General features: G+C 43.0%; 1 protein-coding gene across 2 annotated transcripts; it reads right to left on the bottom strand.

The window, feature by feature from the left end:
* Window positions 1-6,983: 6,983 nt before the first annotated feature.
* Window positions 6,984-20,302, bottom strand: LOC145352402 (G-protein coupled receptor 68-like). 2 transcript variants are annotated; one of them, XM_080202197.1, is made up of 3 exons: window positions 20,187-20,302; window positions 18,892-19,123; window positions 6,984-10,329 (listed from the first exon to the last, which is right to left on the bottom strand). In XM_080202197.1, the coding sequence occupies exon 3, from the start codon at window positions 10,221-10,223 to the stop codon at window positions 9,246-9,248; it is 978 nt and encodes a 325-aa protein (XP_080058323.1). In that variant the 5' UTR covers window positions 10,224-10,329; window positions 18,892-19,123; window positions 20,187-20,302; the 3' UTR covers window positions 6,984-9,245. The 2 variants fall into 2 exon arrangements, with proteins under 2 accessions (XP_080058323.1, XP_080058322.1); XM_080202196.1 differs by lacking the exon at window positions 20,187-20,302 and having other exon boundaries at window positions 18,892-20,150.
* Between the last annotated feature and the right edge of the window lie 987 nt (window positions 20,303-21,289).

Raw genomic sequence — 21,289 nt, 5'->3', positions numbered from 1 at the left:
AGCAGCCTTTGTGGCAAGATTCAGATCAAAAGAAAAGCATTGTGAGTTTGAGCCAGCCTTCAATAACATATTATGAAACTGATTAGTGTGTGGTGTAAATAATACTGCAATACAGAAGAAGTTGTTAGTAGAGTCAGAAATAACCCTAAAATGTCACTGGAATTGGCTCTCGCAATGGAAAGCACAGACAAGGGCACCCTAGAACTGCAAAACATGCACAACAGTGAGGCCCACCAAGTTTGCCGGGAAGCTGCTAACATCAATGGTGCCAAGAGTGAGGCCACTTGTTAAAGAAAAGAGAGAAGCATTGAAGCCAAAATAATTCAAAAGTATAGAAAGTACAACTAATAGCCTAGGAATAATGCAGAGTACTACCAATACGGAGGGTATCTCTCACAAGATAAATGTCGATTCAGAAAAGCAGAATACGGAAGAAGAGGGCACGTGAGGCACAAGTGCAGAAACAAGCAAGACCTGCCCAGCACAAGCAGCATAAATAACCTAGCTCCAGTAAATAATATAGAGAGTTGTCCAGAAGATGAAACAAACATTTGGTCAATGAATAACATAAAGGGAATCCCAATTACACTGATGTTATTGGTGAATGGCCTCCACTGAAAATGGAGGTAGACACAGGGATCAAAGTCACAGTCGTTGGAGAACCAACATGCTGGAATCTCCCAAGGAGGAGTTCAACCCTGAGCTTGAAGAACACTGCAGCTAAACTAGCCACGTTCACTGTTGGAGCTATTCGAATGAATGGAGGAACATCCATGACTCCCTTAAGCTACAGACAGCTGTCTGCTCAGGTATCATTTATTGTGGTTTCAGGCCAAAGACCAAGTTTGGCTGTGTGTGACTGGTTCTAGGAGATCAAAATAAACTGGCTGTGAATAACTAAAATAATTGGGGGCAGTGGGGAGGCTTCATGAACTCCTCCAAAGATACCAAGAAATATTTCAAGAAGAGTTGGCTAAGATTAGAGATTTGGAGACAAAGATTCATGTTGATCCTGAAACTACTCTGAGATTTTATAGGACCAGGCTTGTGTCCTACTCATTACTTGAAAATGAGCTTAAAAGTTTACAAGACCTGGGCATCATTTAGCCTGTGTATCTCTCAGGGTAGCAGCACCAATTGTACCAGTAATCAAACCAGACATGATCATCTGTCTGTGCAGAGACTACAAGCATAAGAAGACCATAAGAACTAGAAACAGAGTAGCCCATCTGGCCCCTCGAGCCTGCTCTGCCATTTAATAAGATCATGGCTGATCTTTTCATGGACTCAACTCCACAAGCTGATAGTAAACCAGGTTGTGAATCCCGATGGACAATCCATCCCCAAAATAGAGAATCTGTAAGTGCTGTTGGCTGAGGGTCTAACATGAACCAAGCTGGACATGAGCCAGACTTACCAATAGAGCTGGACTACACATCAAGAGCATATCACCATCAACATGCACAATGGGTTATATCAGTACACATGTCTACCTTTAGGAGGCTCATCAGCCAGAATTTTCCAGCAATTCACACCAGCGGGATTCTCTGGTCCCATTGCAGTGAACGGAGATTTGGCTGATGTGGCCAATTTCTCTGTCCTAGCAGTGGTGGCGGGGCATGAATGGCCAGAAAATTCTGACCATCATTCTGTGCCATTTTTTAAGGTACGATGAAGAGTTTGCTGCAGAATTTACCCTGGGTTGTTGATTATCTAGATGACATCTTGATAACAGGATCCACTGAGGGGATCAGCCAATCAGGAAGAAATCTTAAAGAGATTTCAAAAGGCAGGAATATGCCTGAAAAGAAAAAAGCATGCCTTCTAAACAAATGAGGTGGATTATCTACGATATGGTGTGGTTGCACAGAGGTTATATCCTATGGAGGACAAAGTGAGAGCCATTAAAGAAGTACCAGCCCCTAGGAGCACCCTAAAACTCAAGCCCTGCCTTGGACCAGTCAGCTACTACATGCAGTTCCTCCCAAAGCTATCAACATTGCTGGCACCTTTGCATCTACAATTGAAGAAATGACAGAAGTCGTGTTGGAAAACACTAAAAGGAAGCTCTCAACCAAGTAAAACAAGCACTTCAATCACTGCGTCTGCAAGTACATTTTGACCCCACTAAAAAGTTGGCTGTCACTTGTGACGCATCTCCATATTTAAGGTTTATTTATTAGTAACACATGGAGGCTTACATTAACACCGCAATGGGTGCTATTCTGGTTGGCAGTTGGTGACTAGTGGAGTGCCGCAGGGATCAGTGCTGGGACCTCAACTGTTTACCATTTACATAGATGATCTGGAGGAGGGGGCTGAGTGTAGGGTAACAAAATTTGCTGATGACACAAAGATGAGTGGAAAAGCAAATTACGTGGAGGGTGTGGAAAGTCTGCAGAGAGATCTGGATACGCTGAGCGAGTGGGCGAGAACCTGGCGGATGGAGTATAATGTTAGCAAGTACGAGGTTATCCACTTTGGTAGAAATAATAGTAGGAGGGATTATTATTTAAAAGGCGAAAAGCTGCAGCATGCTATGGTGCAGAGGGACCTGGGGGTCCTTGAGCACGAATTGCAAAAACCCAGTCTGCAGGTGCAGCAGGTGATCAAGAAGGCGAATGGAATGTTGGCCTTTATAGTGAGGTGGATAGAATTTAAAAGCAGGGAGGTCTTTCTGCAACTGTACAGGGTACTGGTGAGGCCGCAGCTGGAGTACTGTGTGCAGCTTTGGTCGCTACACTTGCGGAAGGATATATTGGCCTTGGAAGGAGTGCAGAGAAGGTTCACTAGGCTGATACCAGAGATGAGGGGGTTAGCCTATGAAGAGAGACTGGGTCTGTACTTGTTGGAGTTTAGAAGGCTGAGGGGGGATCTTATAGAGACATATAAGATAATGAAGGGAATAGATAGGGTAGAGGTAGAGAGATTCTTCCCGCTTAGAAAGGATAGCAGGACTAGAGGACACAGCCTCAAGATAAGTGGGGGGGGGCAGTTTAGATCAGAGTTGAGGAGGAGCTTCTTCACTCAAAGGGCGGTGAATCTCTGGAATTCTCCGCCCGTTGAAGCGTTGGAGGCTACCTTGCTGAATATATTTAAGTCATGGGTAGATAGGTTTCTGATAGACAAGGGAATTAAGGGTTATGGGGAGAAAGCGGGAAAATGGAACTGATCCACTTCAGATCAGCCATGATCTTATTGAATGGTGGGGCAGGCTCGAAGGGCTAGATGGCCTACTCCTGCTCCTATTTCTTATGTTCTTATGAAATTACTGTGAAAATCCTCTAGTCGCCACACTCTCGCGCCTGTTCAGGTACACTAAGGGAGAATTTAGCAATGGACAATGCACCTAACCGTATGGGGTGGGAGTTATGGCATTATATATAATGGATAATGTGTTGGAGAGGCCCATTGGATATGTATCAAGAACCCTTTCAGATGCAATAAATAGTATTCTCAAATTGAAAAAGAAGGCCTAGCTGTAATTTACAATATTAAAAATTATCATCAGTAAGTCTATGGGAAACACTTCTCTGTTAGGAGTTTTAAAGGAAGAATTTCTCCAATTGCGTCTGCAAAATGAGGATTCATATTGACAGCTTACAAATACACTTTAGATCTCTGGCCGGAGGCACACATAGCCCATACAGATGTCTTAGGTTGTTTTCTGTTACCAGAAAGCACACCACTGCTCCAGTTGGACCCACCAGCTTGGTTGTGGTCGTACTTCCCAGCCACTCTTGGTCAGGGACATGAAGTCCCCCACTCATAGTTCATTCATCATCCATGGCCCTTTTAGTGCTTCATTCAAGTAGGGTTCAACATGGAGTACTCATTCATCAGCTGAGCAGGGATGGGGATAGGGGGGGGTGGTTGGGCTGTATCATCAGCAGGAGTTTTCCATGCTCATGTTTGATCTGATGCCACAAGACTCCACGGGTCTGGAATCAATGTCTAAGATTTCCAGGGAAACCTTCTTAACATAAGAACATAAGAAATAGGAGCAGGAGTAGGCCATCTAGCCCTTCGAGCCTGCCCCGCCATTCAATAAGATCATGGCTGATCTTTCGTGGCTCAGTTCCACTTTCCCGCCCTCTCCCCATAACCCTTAATCCCCTCTCTTATCAAGAACCCATCAACCCGCTTCTTAAAAATATTTAGCGAGGCAGCCTCCACCACTTCAACGGGCAGAGAATTCCAGAGATTCACCACCCTTTGAGTGAAGAAGTTCCTCCTCAACTCCGTTCTAAACCGCCTCCCCTTTATCTTGAGGCTGTGCCCCCTAGTCCTATTGTCTTTTTTGAGCGGGAAGAGTCTCTCCACCTCTATCCTATCCATCCCATTCATCATCTTATACGTCTCAATGAGATCTCCCCTCATTCTTCTAAACTCTAACGAGTACAAGCCTAGTTCATTCAGCCTCTCCTCATAGCTCAATCCCCTCAACTCCGGTATCAGCCTAGTAAACCTCCTCTGCACTCCCTCCAGGGCCAAAATATCCTTGCACAGGTGCGGCGCCCAAAACTGCACACAGTACTCCAGCTGCGGCCTCACCAATGCCCTATACAGCTGCAGCAAGACCTCCCTACTTTTATATTCAATCCCCTTTGCTATGAAGGCCAGCATCCCATTCGCCTTCCTGACCACCTGCTGCACCTGCAAGCTGGGTTTTTGCGACTCATGCACAAGGACCCCGAGGTCCCTCTGCACCGTCGCCTGCTGCAGTTTTTCGCCACGTAAGTAATAGTCCTTCCTACCATTCTTCCTACCAAAGTGGACCACCTCACACTTGCCAACATTAAATTCCATTTGCCATTTCCTGCCCCATTCGCCCAGCCTATCTAGATCCTTCTGCAGACTCTCCACACCCTCCGCACAATTTGCCTTTCCCCCAATCTTGGTGTCATCAGCAAATTTCGACACCCTGCACTCGGTTCCCTCCTCCAGATCATCTATATAAATGGTAAATAGCTGAGGCCCCAGCACCGACCCCTGGGGCACCCCACTAGTCACCAACCGCCAATCCGAATAGCACCCATTGACCCCCACCCTCTGCCTCCTATTTGACAACCAATCCTCTATCCACGCTAACACCCTACCCCCAACTCCATGTCCCCTGACCTTCTGCAATAACCTCTTGTGAGGTACCTTGTCAAACGCCTTCTGAAAATCCAGAAAGACCACATCCACCGGCTCTCCTCTATCCACTGCCCTAGACACATCCTCATAGAACTCCAGTAAATTTGTCAGACACGACTTCCCTTTAATGAAACCGTGTTGCGTCCGCCCTATCAAGCAATTCCCTTCAAGATGCCTCGCAATTTCCTCCTTAATGACGGATTCTAACATTTTACCTACCACAGACGTTAAACTAACCGGCCTATAATTCCCCGCCTTTTGCCTGGCACCCTTCTTAAACAACGGCGTAACATTAGCCGTTTTCCAATCTTCCGGCACTTCCCCGGAATCCAGCGACGTCTGGAAAATAACCACCAAGGCATCCACTATAACCTCCGCCATTTCTTTCAGAACCCTCGGATGCATTCCATCCGGTCCTGGGGACTTGTCCACAATCAGCCCCTCCAGTCTGTCGAGCACCACCTCTCTAGTAACAGTAATGTCATTAAGACCCTCCATTCCTACCACCTTTCCATCGCTAACACCCGGCAAATTATTCACGTCCTCCTCCGTGAAGACAGAAACAAAAAAGTTATTCAAGACCTTAGCCATATCCCCATCCCCTACCACTAGCTCCCCTTTCTCATCCTCTAAAGGACCAACGTTCACCCTAGCCAGCCTCTTCCTTTTTATATATTTATAAAAACTCTTGCTATCCTTTTTTATATTAAGTGCTAGCCCAGCCTCTCTGCTATTTCTGTTTACCAGTGGGACAGGTCATACCCAGGGATGTTGATGGTGATGTCTGGGATATTATTTGTCAGGCATGATTTTGCATTGCTTGACTAGTCTGTGAGACACCTGTCCCAGTTTCTGGCACAAGCCCCTAGATGTTGGTAAGGAGGATTGGGCTGATTTTGTTGTTGTCATTTCCAATGCCAACTGGTCAGTCTGCTTTAATTTTTATTGACATTGTAGCAGTTTGACACAACTGAGTGGCTTGGTAGGCCATTTCAAAGGGCTTTCAAGGGTCAACCACATTGCAGTGGGCCTGGAGTCACATCTAGATTAGACCAGTAGGGATGGCAGATTTCCTTCCCTCAAGGGCGTTAGTAAACCAGATGGGTTTTTATGTCAATTGACATAATTGTTGTCATCATTAGACTTTTAATTCCAGATTTTTTTTGAAGTTAAATTCCATTAAGTGCCATGGTGCGATTTGGACCCAGATCCCCAAAACATTACCCTGGGCCTCTGGAATACTAATCCAATGTTGATATCACCATGTCACCACCTCACAAAATGCATTTTTGAATGATTTTTGTTGAGAAAGTTTGACAATTGTATAAGGGAGTTAACGCACATTGTTAGTTGAGAATATCATGACATTTACATGATAGATAAGTGAGAATGCCATGCTATTTTGTTGTGATTTATGTCACATTTTCATGGCTGTGTTGTGCTTCCTTTTTTACTTTCAGAATTAATACAATGTTTCCTCACAACGCAGGTTATTCCATGGTCTCTGTCAGTCAATGCTAACTGTTCTCTCATTAATTGTATACAGTGCATTTCAGGATTTCACTTTGCTCCAGAAGACTGACAGATTTAATGAAGAAAAGAGGACATAGCTTGGAAATAATTCTATGACTGGAATACTTTAGAGAGCTTGGGTGAAAGCTCTGTGACTTGAACCATAAATACTGCCCCAAGGCTTCACAGTCAAACACTGGAACAACATATATGGAATTCCAAAACACACTTCTGATAGCCCCAATAGGCTGAAGAATAATATATATTTCAGGTTTAGTTATGCATGGGATTTATTGTAACAGGTGAGTTGATAGAGAAGCAGAAAAAATTTCTGTGACAAATGAATATAGTTGTCGGCTTTCAAGAATATGGTACCTACTTTTAAATCTTTTAAATGGATTTTGGATTGACATAAGATGGAGTTTTCAGCTCCATGAAGTGCTGCCTCAGCCATACGTGTAGTTCCAGTTCAGCTAGGTGAAATCAAAATCCTAGTGTTCTTACCTTTTTCTGGGGTTGTGGATTTTATATAAAAAAGAAAAAGATTTAGTATGCACAAGTTGGTTCAAACTAACAACAGATTTATTCTAGAAACTCTTGTCTGCACAGAGAACAAATTGAAAGTAAACCTATGCAACACCCTAATGACACCACCATTAAATAATGTAATCATCTCTTAAAGCAATCTGCAACCACTGAAATATATAATGTATACTTCCTCTCCCTTTATTTCTGTGATAATGATAACAAATTACTATAATGTTACACATAGGATCAATAGTACTCTAGACACAGCACTATGCATCATTAATCATTATATACAGTCAATAAGAAAGTCAATCAAGAGGATGTCTATTCCTCTTTCGTTGCACATGATGCTGGAATTTGGCTGTTCTTGACCCTAGAAGTATGATTTGGAATTTCAGTAGACACGTCTTCCCTTGCAATTTATTCTGCATCATTCTCACATGATACAGTAGCATAGACACATTCACAGGCAACTGAGATTCAACTAAGTCTTCTGTAGTAGTATTCATGACACCAAGGACTAAAGAAGTTGGTTCTTTCGGAGATGATTCTGAGAAATCCTTTTAAGATGATGACAATTGATCAGCAAGATGTTGCCAAACGAGTTCATTTGTGTAAGAAATTGGAACTGTTTTTGCTAAAACTATGGCTACTACCAATTTCTCATTCATGGCATAATTACGCATGAACACTCGTTTTTCTGATTGTTCATTTAACATGCAGGTGTTGTTTGTAATGTTAAATCTTTCTCTCACAGCAGCTTCTTATGAACTAGGTTCCTGACTGGCTCATCAGTGAGTGCCAAATTCACATTTCTTTGCTACGATTTACAAGATGGCAGTGTAAGAATGTATGGATTCACCTGCTCTTCAGTTTGTTGAATTAAATGTTTACTTGTCGAGGATTATAGTTTTTACTGGAAGACAAGTATTCTTTTTTTTTAGAATCCTTTCAGGTCCTCTTTTTCCCTCCACCATCTGCAAAACCAATGACTCAAATTTCTTGATGGATGCAGGGACTGACTAAGTTTAATAAGCTTGTATATTTTTTGACTTGTCAGATAATGCAGCATTGCAGTAAAGACGCCACTTGATCTTGAACGTTTCCCAACTGTCTGCAGTGTTTTTATCAAAGACGAGTAGGTCGATGTGGCAAAGTCCTTGTGCCATTGCTGCCAACCCCTGAAGCTATGTGAATGTGTTGAAACACTGACAACAAGGACTTGTAACAAACAGTAGTTTATGCACTAGCTGAGCAGCTACTTCCCATACTTGTACCTGGTCTGCATTCCTGTGGAGATCTTCCACATTCTTGGCATGTAGCATTTGTAGTTGTTAACATTTTGTAGCATGTTATCATGTCGCCACATGATCTTTTGGTCCACAAACTCCTTGCTGTTTGTGGTATTGTCTGCCCTTCTTCCTTGCATGATACCTGTACATTTCAGAAAATACATCTTTGGCTGTAGAATTGTGAAGACCTGAACTTATAAAATGCTGCAAAAATCAAAATGTTTTCTTTCCAGAAAGGAGGAAAATGTGGAAGCAAGGTGACTTTCTTTAGAGCAATATGAGGGTTTACAAAGAAAGTTGGCAAACACTGTCATCTCATGCACCAATTCTGTTCTGCTAGATAATATGACAAGAAGAGATATTCACTGCTTCAAGCCTGCTCCATCAGTCAATTGTATTGCCTACTATAGCACAATATATCTTCATTAAATTACTTAACAAGAAGCTATCAGTAGCAGTGACAATAACACTGGTTGAGTTCCAGCACTCTGTCAGGCATGAGAATTTCTGATTTTCATGATCTGTTATGGCCTTATGCTAATTTCCAAACATGTCCCTTTATTCTTCATCTCATCAGAGGAAATACTTTCTCACAATATGACCTACCAAATTCTGATTGTATGTTTTAAAAACAAGTCAGATCACCCTGTAATCTCTTATACTAGAGGAAATATAGGTTGTGCAAGGTGTGCAAGGCTGTGCAAGGTGCCCTGATAACTCTCTATATACAACACGCATTAAATAGAAACATTCGTCCTCCATATCCTGGTACCCTTAACATGATAATTCACTTCTATTCATAAGTGTTGATTTGACCTGTATATCTGGGGCTTCAGTTACTTCTGTCTTTTTGGGACAAAGGAGGCTTGTAACAGGATCCAGGAATCTGCCTAACCAGCCCTGTGAACTTGGCGATATGAAACAGTACAAGATGGGATCTGCCACACAGTTTAAACATGTTAACAGCACGCCAATATGGTAAACCTCAAAAATACTATCAGCGAACCAACAGTCATGCTCGAATAGGATCCGAACCATCAGGAGGATGTTATAAGGAGCAAAGCAAACCAGGAAAATGATGATTGACGCAGAAACTAATTTTTTAATTCTTACTTTTTGCACCTGTTGAAGCCCGCGGACCTTACCAACAGCTGTCAACACTTTCTTGTATGAAATGAGAAATAAAATCAAAGGGAGGAAGAACCCAATGGAGAACTTGTAACTATTTAAATATCTGTCCTCTGTCTGCATCGGATAATGTTCGAAACACAAGGTGTCATTCTCCTTATCTGTACTGAGAACCTGGGAGTGGATGTAAAAACTGCAGGCAGGTATCTCCTTAAGCCAGATGAGAACACTGACCAACACTGCAGCCCTCCTGGTGTGTAAGAATTTAAATTTCAGAGGGTAGGCAACAGCAAGACAGCGATTAATGGAGATGAAGCAGAGGAAGCCAATGCTGATGTAGATATTCTGGTAGAGGAGCAGACCACTGAGTGTGCAGAGTGCCCGAGAGTGGACCCAGTCATCATGCAGCAGCATATACTGAACCCAGAAGGGCAAGGAAATGAGGTATAACATGTCTGAGATTGTGAGATTGCAGAGATAGATTCCCAGCTCGTTCCTCTGTCTGATCTGCAGGTAGCTGTGATACAGGGACAGCAGATTAGTCGGCAGGCCGATGATGAAGACGATAATGTAGACGGGGGGAAACAGGATCTGATGGATACTGTGGTCGGTACATTTGGTCATCTTTGGACACAATATTGGAACTTCTCTTCAAATATTTTCACAGGTGCGGTTGCTAACGTCTTATGATGGTTATCTATTTAATTCTTCTTTACTGCAATTTGTCTCCCTAGAAGAAAAATTGAGAAGTTATGAAGCAGTATAGTAGTGAAACTTCAAAGAATAGAGGGAGACTCTTTGGCTTATTTGTACCAGCTATCTGTAAGGTCAAATTTCCAAATCTGTCCTGATCAACTGCCCTTTCCTCCCAAATCCCTTCAATGTTTACAAAGTGGGACTTGATCCCACCAACTTTTTTATTCTCTTAACCTCTCCACCAAATAATCTTTATCAATATTCATTCTCAGATATGGACATTGCTGGTGAGTTCACTATTTATTTCCCATCCCAAATTACCATTAAAGATGGTGGTAAGCTGCTTTCTTGAGCTGCGACAGTGCAGATGGTGTAGGCATACCCACAGGCAAGCCAGGGGAGGGGGTTCGCTGAAGGGATAGTAAGATTTTCAAGTCAGGATGTTGTGTGGCTTCAAGGGGTATTTGCAGGTGGTGGTGTTACCATGCACCAGTTGCTATTGTCCTTCTAGCTGTTGACTGGAAGGTGCAGTCAAAAATGACATGCTAAGTTATTGCACTGCATGCTGTGGATGGTACACACTACTGCCATAATGCATCAGGTTAATGTTTCACATGCCAGATCAAGCAAGCTGCGTTATCCTGGTTAATGCCATAGACCTGGACTACCCATCTATATGCCTCTCCTCTCACTGTGCCCTAACTATCCATTCCCTCTGTCTTTGCTCATCTCTGTCAACCTGACCAGGAACACTTCTGATTCAAAATTTTAAACCTGATCATTAAATCTGCTATCCTACCCTTTCCTCCCTATGTCTTTGAACCCAAACCCTACCCCAACTTACTGTTCCTCCAACTGTGACCTCTTGGATACTCACCATTCAGAGATCTGCCTTCAAAATGTTAAGACTCATTTGAATTGCTTTCCTAAAACCCATTGCCTTCCTTCATTGACTTTAATAGGGGGTATAATATGGCAAGGTGTCAAACTGGAGTTGTATAACTCTATCCGGTCAATTTCATGCTGATTGCATTCAGGGAAAATTGATGGGTTCCATTACAGCCCTGATTAATTGTCTGCACAGTGTTTGTATGTTCTTCCTGTGTCTGTGACGTTTCCTCTGGGTGCTCCAGTTTCTGAATATGTGTAGGTTAGGTGAATTGGTCATTGTAAATTGCCCCTTAATGTCCAAAGATGTGTAGGTTAGGCGGACTAACTATTGTTATGGTTCAGGTTAGAAACTCCAAAGTGTTATATAAAGCCTGCCTGAATCATAAGTTTTGCATCTTGAACTTGGCTAGGAAAAGCATGATACATTCCACTTCAATATGATTCAAATGAGCCATTAGGGAGCTTTTATCAAACAAAGTTTATATAAGAATATAGTTGACATGTTTAGTAAGAAAATTAGCAAGAATTTTTATCAATTACAAAAAAGAAGCAGAACAATCTCTATAATGTATTAAACCCTTAACAAAGCTATCTACGATGTTCCAATCAAACCCAAGTTCCCTTTAGACAAAACCTGTTTTTTAGTTTTTATTCCAGTTCAATCAAATCAAGTCCAATTCTAAGTCTCAAAAAGTTGAGACATTCCCGATCCAAGCTGACAAGACAGGGCTCTCACCTCCTGTCTTAGGCTTGATCTACATGATCCAAGCTGATTGGAGCAGGCATAGCTCCTCCTCCAAGGCTTGATCTCATTTGCATATTAGCCAAAAGGCAGAGATGCCACTTCGAAAAATTGCTTCAAATGAAGCTAAAATGTAACCTAATGACTTCAACCAAGCACAGTATGTCGATACTACACTTGATCTTAGCCAAAAGGCTGAAAAGAACAGGTTTAAACACAGCAAAGTCTAATGTTCATGTGATACTGGAAATTGAGTCCCTTTGTTGGAGAATTGAAAACTCTCAGTCTTGATGCACTCAGAATAGCTTAAAGACAAGATAGCCTCCCAAAACACCAGACAGATTCTAGTCCGGCCCCCAACAACAGCTATTTTTACCCTTTGGGAAAACAACAGAATTTCCAAAGAAAAAAAACACAGGGAAAGAAAGGGAGACTTCTCTTTCAGCTTGAAGTTTCTAACCTCCAATTCCCAAAACTGAAACTGAAAATGAACCCCTGTCACTTGATCTATCTGCAGCTCTTTCCTCCTCCCAACAATGACATCACCTAAGGCTGTGAGCATAAATTTTAAAAAACTCTCTAAGGTTCACTAACATCACACTATTGCTTATGTGGCGAAAAACTGCAGCAGGCGACGGTGCAGAAGGACCTCGGGGTCCTTGTGCATGAGTCGCAAGAACCCAGCTTGCAGGTGCAGCAGGTGGTCAGGAAGCCGAATGGGATGCTGGCCTTCATAGCGAGGGGGATTGAATATAAAAGTAGGGAGGTCTTGCTGCGGCTGTATAGGGCATTGGTGAGGCTGCAGCTGGAGTACTGTGTGCAGTTTTGGTCGCCGCACTTACGCAAGGATATTTTGGCCTTGGAGGGAGTGCAGAGGAGGTTTACTAGGCTGATACCGGAGTTGAGGGGGTTGAGCTATGAGGAGAGGCTGAATAAACTAGGCTTGTACTCGTTAGAGTTTAGAAGAATGAGGGGAGATCTCATTGAGACGTATAAGATGATGAATGGGATGGATAGGATAGAGGTGGAGAGACTCTTCCCGCTCAGAAAGGACAGTAGGACTAGGGGGCACAGCCTCAAGATAAAGGGGGGGCGGTTTAGAACAGAGTTGAGGAGGAACTTCTTCACTCAAAGGGTGGTGAATCTCTGGAATTCTCTGCCCACTGAGGTGGTGGAGGCTGCCTCGCTAAATATTTTTAAGACGCGATTTGATGGGTTTTTGATAAGCGAGGGGATTAAGGGTTATGGGGAGAGGGCGGGAATGTGGAACTGAGCCACGACAGATCAGCCATGATCTTATTGAATGGCGGGGCAGGCTCGAAGGGCTAGATGGCCTACTCCTGCTCCTATTTCTTATGTTCTTATGTTCTTATGATAAATGTGTGTGGGTGTTAGGGTAGACTGGATGGGATGCTCTTTTAAAAAGTCAATGTTGGCCTGATGGGCCAAATCACCTCCTTCTGAACTAAAACCATTCTATGGTTTCACAAACCTCTTGAAAGAAACTTTTTTCAAGTCACTCAAACATTACTTCTCTCTTTAATTTTTCTTCTCTCTGATCTTTTGTGTCCTATACTTGTTTCCTTCCTCTGGTTTCTCGAGATGTTGAATAAATGAAATAACTATCTCTGAAAGAACCCTGTTGTCTATTTCTGACAGAAAGCTGGATCAGTTTCTGAATTTCCATCCTGACTGAATCGAGCGATTGTAGCCGGTAACTTTGTTTTGCACTGTGTCGCATTCACAAGTGTAATTGTTCTAATACAATTACTGATAAGAAAGACAAAGCAATCTTTATCATCTGTATCTTAGAGAGGTTAAAAGATATTTGCACCCAAAAATATACACATGTTTTGTGTTCTGCAAAATTCACAAATTTGTGGATCTGACAGAAGGAAATTCCTCTTAACTCTTTAACACTTCAGCCCCTTAACACAAGGTGATACCAGACTTATAAACTGCAATCGAGTTAGTGAGAAGCAGACACCAAAGGTTTCATGAGAAACCTGACTCCTCCCCTGCCCTGGCTTCTCCCCCCTTCCCTCCCCAATCCATAACCTCCATTACATCCTGGCTGGTCAAGAACAAACTTGCCATCAGAAACAAGGAGATGGGCAAGAACATACTTGTAACACTCATTCACTTCATTAATCTCCATCCCTCTCTTTTGCTGTAAGCTTCTTTCTTACTGCCCCACTATCAACATCTTGGAGGTTACCATTGAACAGAAACTGAACTGGACGAGCTATATAAATACTATGGCCACCAGAGCAGGTCAATGGCTAGGAATCCTGCAACGCTTAACTCCTGGCTCCCCAAAGCCTGTCCACTATCTACAAGGCACATGTCATGAATGTAATGGAATACTCTCCACTTGCCTGGAGGAGTGGAGCTCCAACAACACTCAAGAAGCTTAACACCATCCAGGACAAAGCAGATGACTTGATTGCTACCTCTTCCACTACCATTCAATCCCTCCACTACTGATGAGCAGTGGCAGCAGTTTGTACCATCTACAAGATGCAATGCAGGAACTCACCAAAGTTCCGATGGCAGCACCTTCCAAACCCACGACCACTACTGCTAGTTCAAGATCCTGAAACTCCCACTCTAACAGTACATTATGTGCATACGCACCTTAGGGACTGTAGCGGTTCATGAGGGCAGTTCACTACCACCTTCTGAAGGGCAACTAGAGATGGTCAACAAATGCTGGCTTAGCCAGAGATGATATGGAGATGCCGGCATTAGACTAGGGTAAACACAGTAAAAAGTCTCACAACACCAGGTGAGACACCATGACACGAATGACATCATCTCACGTGAGAACACCATCCACCAGGTACACGGCACATACTCTTGCAACTCGGCCAATGTTGTCTACCTAATACATTGCAGGAAAGGATGTCCCGAAGCATGGTACATTGGGGAGACCATGCAGACGCTACGACAACGGATGAACGAACATCGCTCGACAATCACCAAGCAAGACTGTTCCCTTCTTGTTGGCGAACACTTCAGCGGTCATGGACATTTGGTCTCTGACCTTCGGGTAAGCATTCTCCAAGGTGGCCTTCACGACACACGACAGCACAGAGTCGCTGAGCAGAGACTGATAACCAAGTTCCGCACACATGAGGATGGCGTCAACTGGGATCTTGGGTTCATGTCACATTATCTGTAACCCTTATGACTTGCCTGAAATTACAAAATCTCACTTACTTTCCTGTCTGGAGACAATACACATCTCTTTAACCTATGCCTAATGCTATCTCCACTCACATTGTCTGCATCTTTAAGACTTGAATAGCAGGTTAGCTGTAAAAACTTGCATTCTAATCAGTATTCTGTAAACTGTGTGTGCCTCTTTATGCTCTTCTCTGATCTGAACCTTCCATACACCTGACGAAAGAACAGTGTTTTCAAAAGCTTGTGGGTTTATTATCAAATAAACTGGTTGGACTTTAACCTGGTGTTGTGAGACTTTTTACTGTGTTTAGCCAGAGATGCCCATATCCTATTAATTTTCTTTAAAAATTCGACCCATTGTTGTTCTTCCTTTCCAATTTTGATCAATCTGACACAATTACAGCAGCCCCCTCACATTCCTTATCAAGGTGCCACTCTGTCTTCCCCCATTCTCAGTTTCCTGCTCCCACTCTTTAATGCTGGGTCTGTTAACAAACTCTGGCAATTCTCACACAGCCTTTAAAGCTGACAGAATGAACCCTTCCATTAACGCTGGCAATCTAGACTCTCTCTTCAACACAAATATGCTGCATGTTTTCTATAACCCTGGCATTCTGTAGCCTTTAACGCTGTCACTCCACACCATTCTGTACCCTTTAACGCTGTCACTAAAGACTATTCTGTACCCTTTAACAGTCAGTGTGTACCAGTCTATACCAAGTAACTTAAATTACAGTAATTTCCACTGAACCACGTTGTCCCCTCAGTCTTTGTAGCACTGAACACCCTCAGTGATCCTGTGATTACCATGGCCTGTGTGTTGATTATTGCTGTCAATGCCACATTACTATTCCCCCAGCTATATATGGTCATTGGCACAGTGTGCCTGTTGAGGCATAGGGTTTATGCCAGTTGTCCTTCCCACTTTCTGTCAGAGCAGTGAGTCAAAACCTTGCAACAATTTCCTGTCTTACTCTTTTCTTTTGGGAGATAACTGAGCTGAGGAGGTGATCTCGTTAGATACGGAACTCATTTTGCCACAAGATAAGAGTTAATCTCCTCTTCCCTTTCCATTCCAGGCACGGTGACATGAAGATGTAAAACTGAAAGAGAAAAGGATCTTAACAGCACTGACAGCAGCAGCACCAACCCTCTGGTCTATTTTAATTAAGATGATCTTTTTCTGCTAGTTTGTATTAATTTTCACATATAAAACTAGTTAATCTACTTAGTTTTTTTATGTCATCTACTTTTTATATTTTCTTCTTGCTGAATGGTTTTGCCTGATGGTGCCTCTTTAATTGATATGATGGAACTCGTGAGACAGAGAGAGTATTTGTTTAAGTGGGAGGATTGTGCGACTTTGGAACTTCCTGCCTCAGTAGGCAGTGGAAGCAGAATCAGTGAATATTTTTAAGGCAGAGGTAGACAGACTCTTGTTGGGCAAAGGAATCAATCAAAGGTTATTGGGAATAGATGGGAATGTGGAACATATTACACCCAAATCAGCCATGATCTTATTGAGTGGTGGAGCACATTCAAGAAGCCAAAAGGCCTACTTCTGCTCCTATTTTGTATGTTCATATGTACATAAGTTTGTATGTCACTGTGCCTGGAATGGAAAAGGAAGAGGAGATTAACTCTTAGAGCAAAATGAGTTCCGTATCTAACGAGATCACCTCCTCAGCTCAGTTATCTCCCAAAAGAAAAGAGTAAGACAAGAAATTGTTGCAAGGTTTTGACTCACTGCTCTGACAGAAAGTGGGAAGGACAACTGGCATAAACCCTATGCCTCAACAGGCACACTGTGCCAATGACCATATATAGCTGAGGGAACACACAGGCCACGGTAATCACAGGATCATTGAGGGTGTTCAGCACTACAAAGACTGAGGGGACCACGTGGTTCAGTGGAAATTACTGCAATTTAAGCTACTTGGTCGAAGTGAGAAGGTGAAGGGGTGAGAGTGTCTTGGTGTGTGTGTTTGTACACGTCTGAGAGTGAGTGAAATTGATTGTGTGAGAGAGAGGATGTGACATAGTGAGTATGTGTGTGACAGAGTCGGTGTGTCAGAGTGAACGCGAATGCAAGTCTGTGCATGGAATTGTGAAATCGATGATTATGACAGTGAGTGAGAGAGAAAATGTGAGAATGAGTGAGTGGCTGAGTGTGAGAGACAAAAAGAGTACGTGACAGAGACTGGCCTTGTATGACAGTGTGCGAGAGAGTGAGTGCGTGTATGAATAAGATTGTGTGTGTGTGTGTGTGAGCAAGAGCTTGTGTGTTTGTGAGATAGTGAATGAGTGCGTGTAAGAAAGAGTAATATGTGAAATGGTGCGTGTGTCTGTGTGTTTGCATGTGTACATGCATGAATGAAAGAGTAGTCAGATACACACACACATTCTCTGCTCCTCCTCCTCCCTCTCCAGAAGCTTATTCAAAAAAACAAGCTAGGAGAGGAAACAGGAAGGCAAGCAGCTTTCAATCCCCAGTTTTAAATAAATTCCACCACGACCAGCTGGGAGCGTGTGTGCGAGTAGAAGTGAACGAAAGGTCAGCATTAATTAAACCCAACACCTGAGCTTGGCCCCCGTCCCCTCCCCCCATCCCTGCTGACTAAGACTTGTCGTCAAGTCTGTCCCTCAATAGCTCCGATTCTCTGGCAAAAAGGCAAAAAACTGTTTCACTGGTCAGCTCAGCCGCTTGCCAGTTTTTGACGGTCTTTCTTATTAATTGCTTTGACATTGATTCTTTTTTAAAATTAATGTTTAACATTGCGCCAAACCTTGTCTTTCCAAAGGTTTCCCAGCAGCCCTTTGAGTGAGAACAAGATAGATATGTAGCCGCTCGTGTGAAAGGGATCGACAGTCGTGTCCTAGCTGGTAACTGTTAGGGAGGTGTGTAGACATGTCAGCACCCTGTGAACATTCCTGGTACAATGCATCAATGGTGGAACACTACACTGGTAGATGAAATACCAGATCAAATGGGCTATATGGATAATGTTAGAGTCTTATAGTGCCCATAGTCTCTTGATCTCCACCTACCTCTGCTTTGCCCATCTCTTTCAGCTGGACCTCATCATCCCTAATTTTAAATTCTATTCCTTATAGAATTATGGAATCCCTGCAGTGCAGAAGAAAGCCAATCGACCCATCGAGCCTGCACCAACAACAATCCCACCCTATCCCCGTAACCCCATGTATTTACCCTGCTAATATCCCTGACACTAGGAGGGCAGTTTAGCATGAACAGTGCATTAACCCACACATCTTTGGATTGTGGGAGGAAACCGGAGCACCCGGAGGAAACCCACGCCGACACGGGGAGAATGTGCAGACTCCACGTAGGCAGTGACCCGAGGTTGGAATTGAAATTGGGTCGCTGGCACTGTGAGGCAGTAGTGCTAACCACCTTATCATTAAACCTCTTCCTGAGCCCTCAACTGAAACTCTCCGCCGCTCAAACTGTGACCTCTTGTGTACTCGCCATCACTGGGAACTCTGCTTTCAGATGTTAAGCCCCTCATGCTTTGAATCACTTCTCTAAAACCCTGTGCCTGCCTTCACTGGCTTGACTGGAGAGTAAGCAAGGTGAGATGTAAATCTCCAGCCAGTCAATTTCCCATTCTCTGTGTTCGGAGAAAATTGCAGCCTCTGTAGTTTACAAACTTCTATAAAGAAACATATTAAAGTAACTTAAATACTCCTTCTCCAATTACTTTGACTATTCTCCGTCTCCTATTTTTGCGATATAGGAAAAAAATGGAATACCTAATGCTGAAAGAATCCTGTTGCCTGTTTCTGACGGAAACCTGGATCAGTTTCTGAATGTCCGTCCTGATAGAATTGAACACTTTGAAGATTGACGATGTTTACGCTTCAGTTGGTGAGTTCGATCCCCTCTGTTTCACAGCTGGCAGAAAGAATTTCTCTGAACTCATCAGCAATCAGTCAGCCTTATAGAGCAGGAGGTTCCCACACTGAGAGGCTGCAGGCGCCACAACTAAAAACAGACACCAAAACTTTCATGGAAAAGCTATCTCATCCACTCCTCCCCCACCACCCGCCCACACACTCCCATCACATCCTGGCTGCTCAAGAACCGACTTGCCATCTGAAAGCAAAGAGACAGGCAAGAACATACCTGCAGCAGGGATATGGAAGCCTTTGGCAGTAAAAATGTATTTTAGCAAATAAGACCTCTTTTCTATTCCACAATTAATGCCGTTAAAAATGTCATACTTCGATGTCAATTCCTCTTCACAGAAATTCTCACTCTTTCCCCATTTGTCTCTTCTGGCCTTTCTCTTTTCCTATTTCAAACTCAGATTCTCCCTTTCTGATCTTGTTCAATCTGATATAATTGTAACAGCTTCCTCACATTCCTCTCTCTCCTGCCAACCAAACCCCACTCTCCGCAAAACTCAATCCCGTTCATTCATGTCACTTCTTCCACTACCACTAGTAATCCACATGCTGCTTTTAAAACCGTCGTTACACAGCCTCCCATTAGTACTGGCAATCATGTTCTATTTCCTGCCCGTTTCCCGTAACCTTTGATTGCCTTACTGATCAAAAGTATCTATCTCAGCCTTGAATGACTCTGCCCTCACAGCTCTCTGTGGCAAGGGGCCAAAGACTCAACCTTCTGGGAGAAAAAATTCCTCCTCTTGTCAGTCCCTCATGTATTAGACTCTCACACCCTCTCAGCATTTACCCTGTCAAGCCCCTTCAAAATCCTGTATGTTTCACCTCTCATTCTTTTAACTTCCAGCGTGTACAGTCTCAACCTGTTTAATCTTTCCTCATAAGACGATTGCATACTGGAGATCATCGGAATGAATTTTCTCTGAACTGCTTCCAATGAAATAATGGCTGGAATTTCCAGCCACTCATACCCCACCGTTACTGCCAGTGAGAATGGAGAATTTGGCACTCAGCCAAATATCCCTTCACTGCAGCAGGACCAGAGGATCCTAGCTGTGGTCAAGGTAGAAAATCCAGCCCAATATCTTTCATTAAATAAGGGGACAAAACTGCTCACAGTACTCCAGATGTGGTCTCACCAGTACTTGTCCAGTTGCAGCAACTGCACTGGCAGCGTCTGTGGAATCCTGCTTCCAAAGGCACTAACTTCCTCTCAACTGAACAACTGCTTTCTGTTCTCCTATGGCCTCTCTGCTCCTAGACAAGCCCAGTTTTGTGTACCCTGTGGTGGCTTTAGGATCATAAAACATTATTACATTGAAAGCAAAGGTTAAAGTGAAACCAAACTGAAATTCTTAACCCTGTCTTAACACACAAATACAGAAACACAAATTAAACTTAAACTTAAAAGCTATAGATTATGCCCAACACATATAAATAAGAATGCAATTTACTTAAAACCTTATGTATTTCTTCTAATTGGATTTTTACAACAATCTGACAGCTTCGCTTTTTCAAATGGTGATATAACTACGTAAATGTTCAAATGGTTATTGTAAGACTTAAACCTGCATTCTTTGGATTATGAACTGAGTAACATAACCACTGCACCACTGGTATGTTTGTCTAGGCTGGCACATTTCAGTATCTTGGCTGAGGTACAATGCCTCAACGGGAGTTTGCAGTTTTAGAAAGGCCAGGGGGAAATTGCAAGTAACAAACACGACAACAGACCAAATATTACTTTAAATATAACAGTGAGACAAACTGCGGTCATTGTTATCTCTGTGTAGAATCACACAGCAACTTCTGACTGGTGCACATGCACCATTAAAAACAAAATACAGCAGTTTCTGTGCACAGTGTGCCCCTCCTCTATACCCTGCATGAATATGGCACATCACCAGTAGCTTTTACAAAAAGGATGCAAAATTGGCTTCTTGACAGAAACCAGAGTGTGGCTGTAGAAAGTTATTTTTTAAACTGGAGGTCTGTGACCAGTGGTGTGTCTAAGGGATCAGTGCTGGGCCCACTGTTATTTGTCATTTATATTAATGATTTGGATGAGAATATAGGGGGCATGGTTAGAAAGTTTTTAGATGACACCAAGATTGGTGGCATAGCGGACAGTGAAGAAAGTTATCTCCAATTGCAACGGGATCTTGATCAACTAGGCCAGTGGGCAGACAATGAAGTTTAATTTAGACAAATGTGAGGTGATGCATTTTGGTAGATTGAACCA

This window comes from Carcharhinus amblyrhynchos, chromosome 14 (assembly GCF_965287045.1).
Source record: "Carcharhinus amblyrhynchos chromosome 14, sCarAmb.v2.hapA, whole genome shotgun sequence".
NCBI classification, from domain to species: domain Eukaryota; kingdom Metazoa; phylum Chordata; class Chondrichthyes; order Carcharhiniformes; family Carcharhinidae; genus Carcharhinus; species Carcharhinus amblyrhynchos.
The sequence above is the reverse complement of the archived record's forward strand: the minus strand, read 5'-3'. Positions and strand labels throughout refer to the sequence as shown.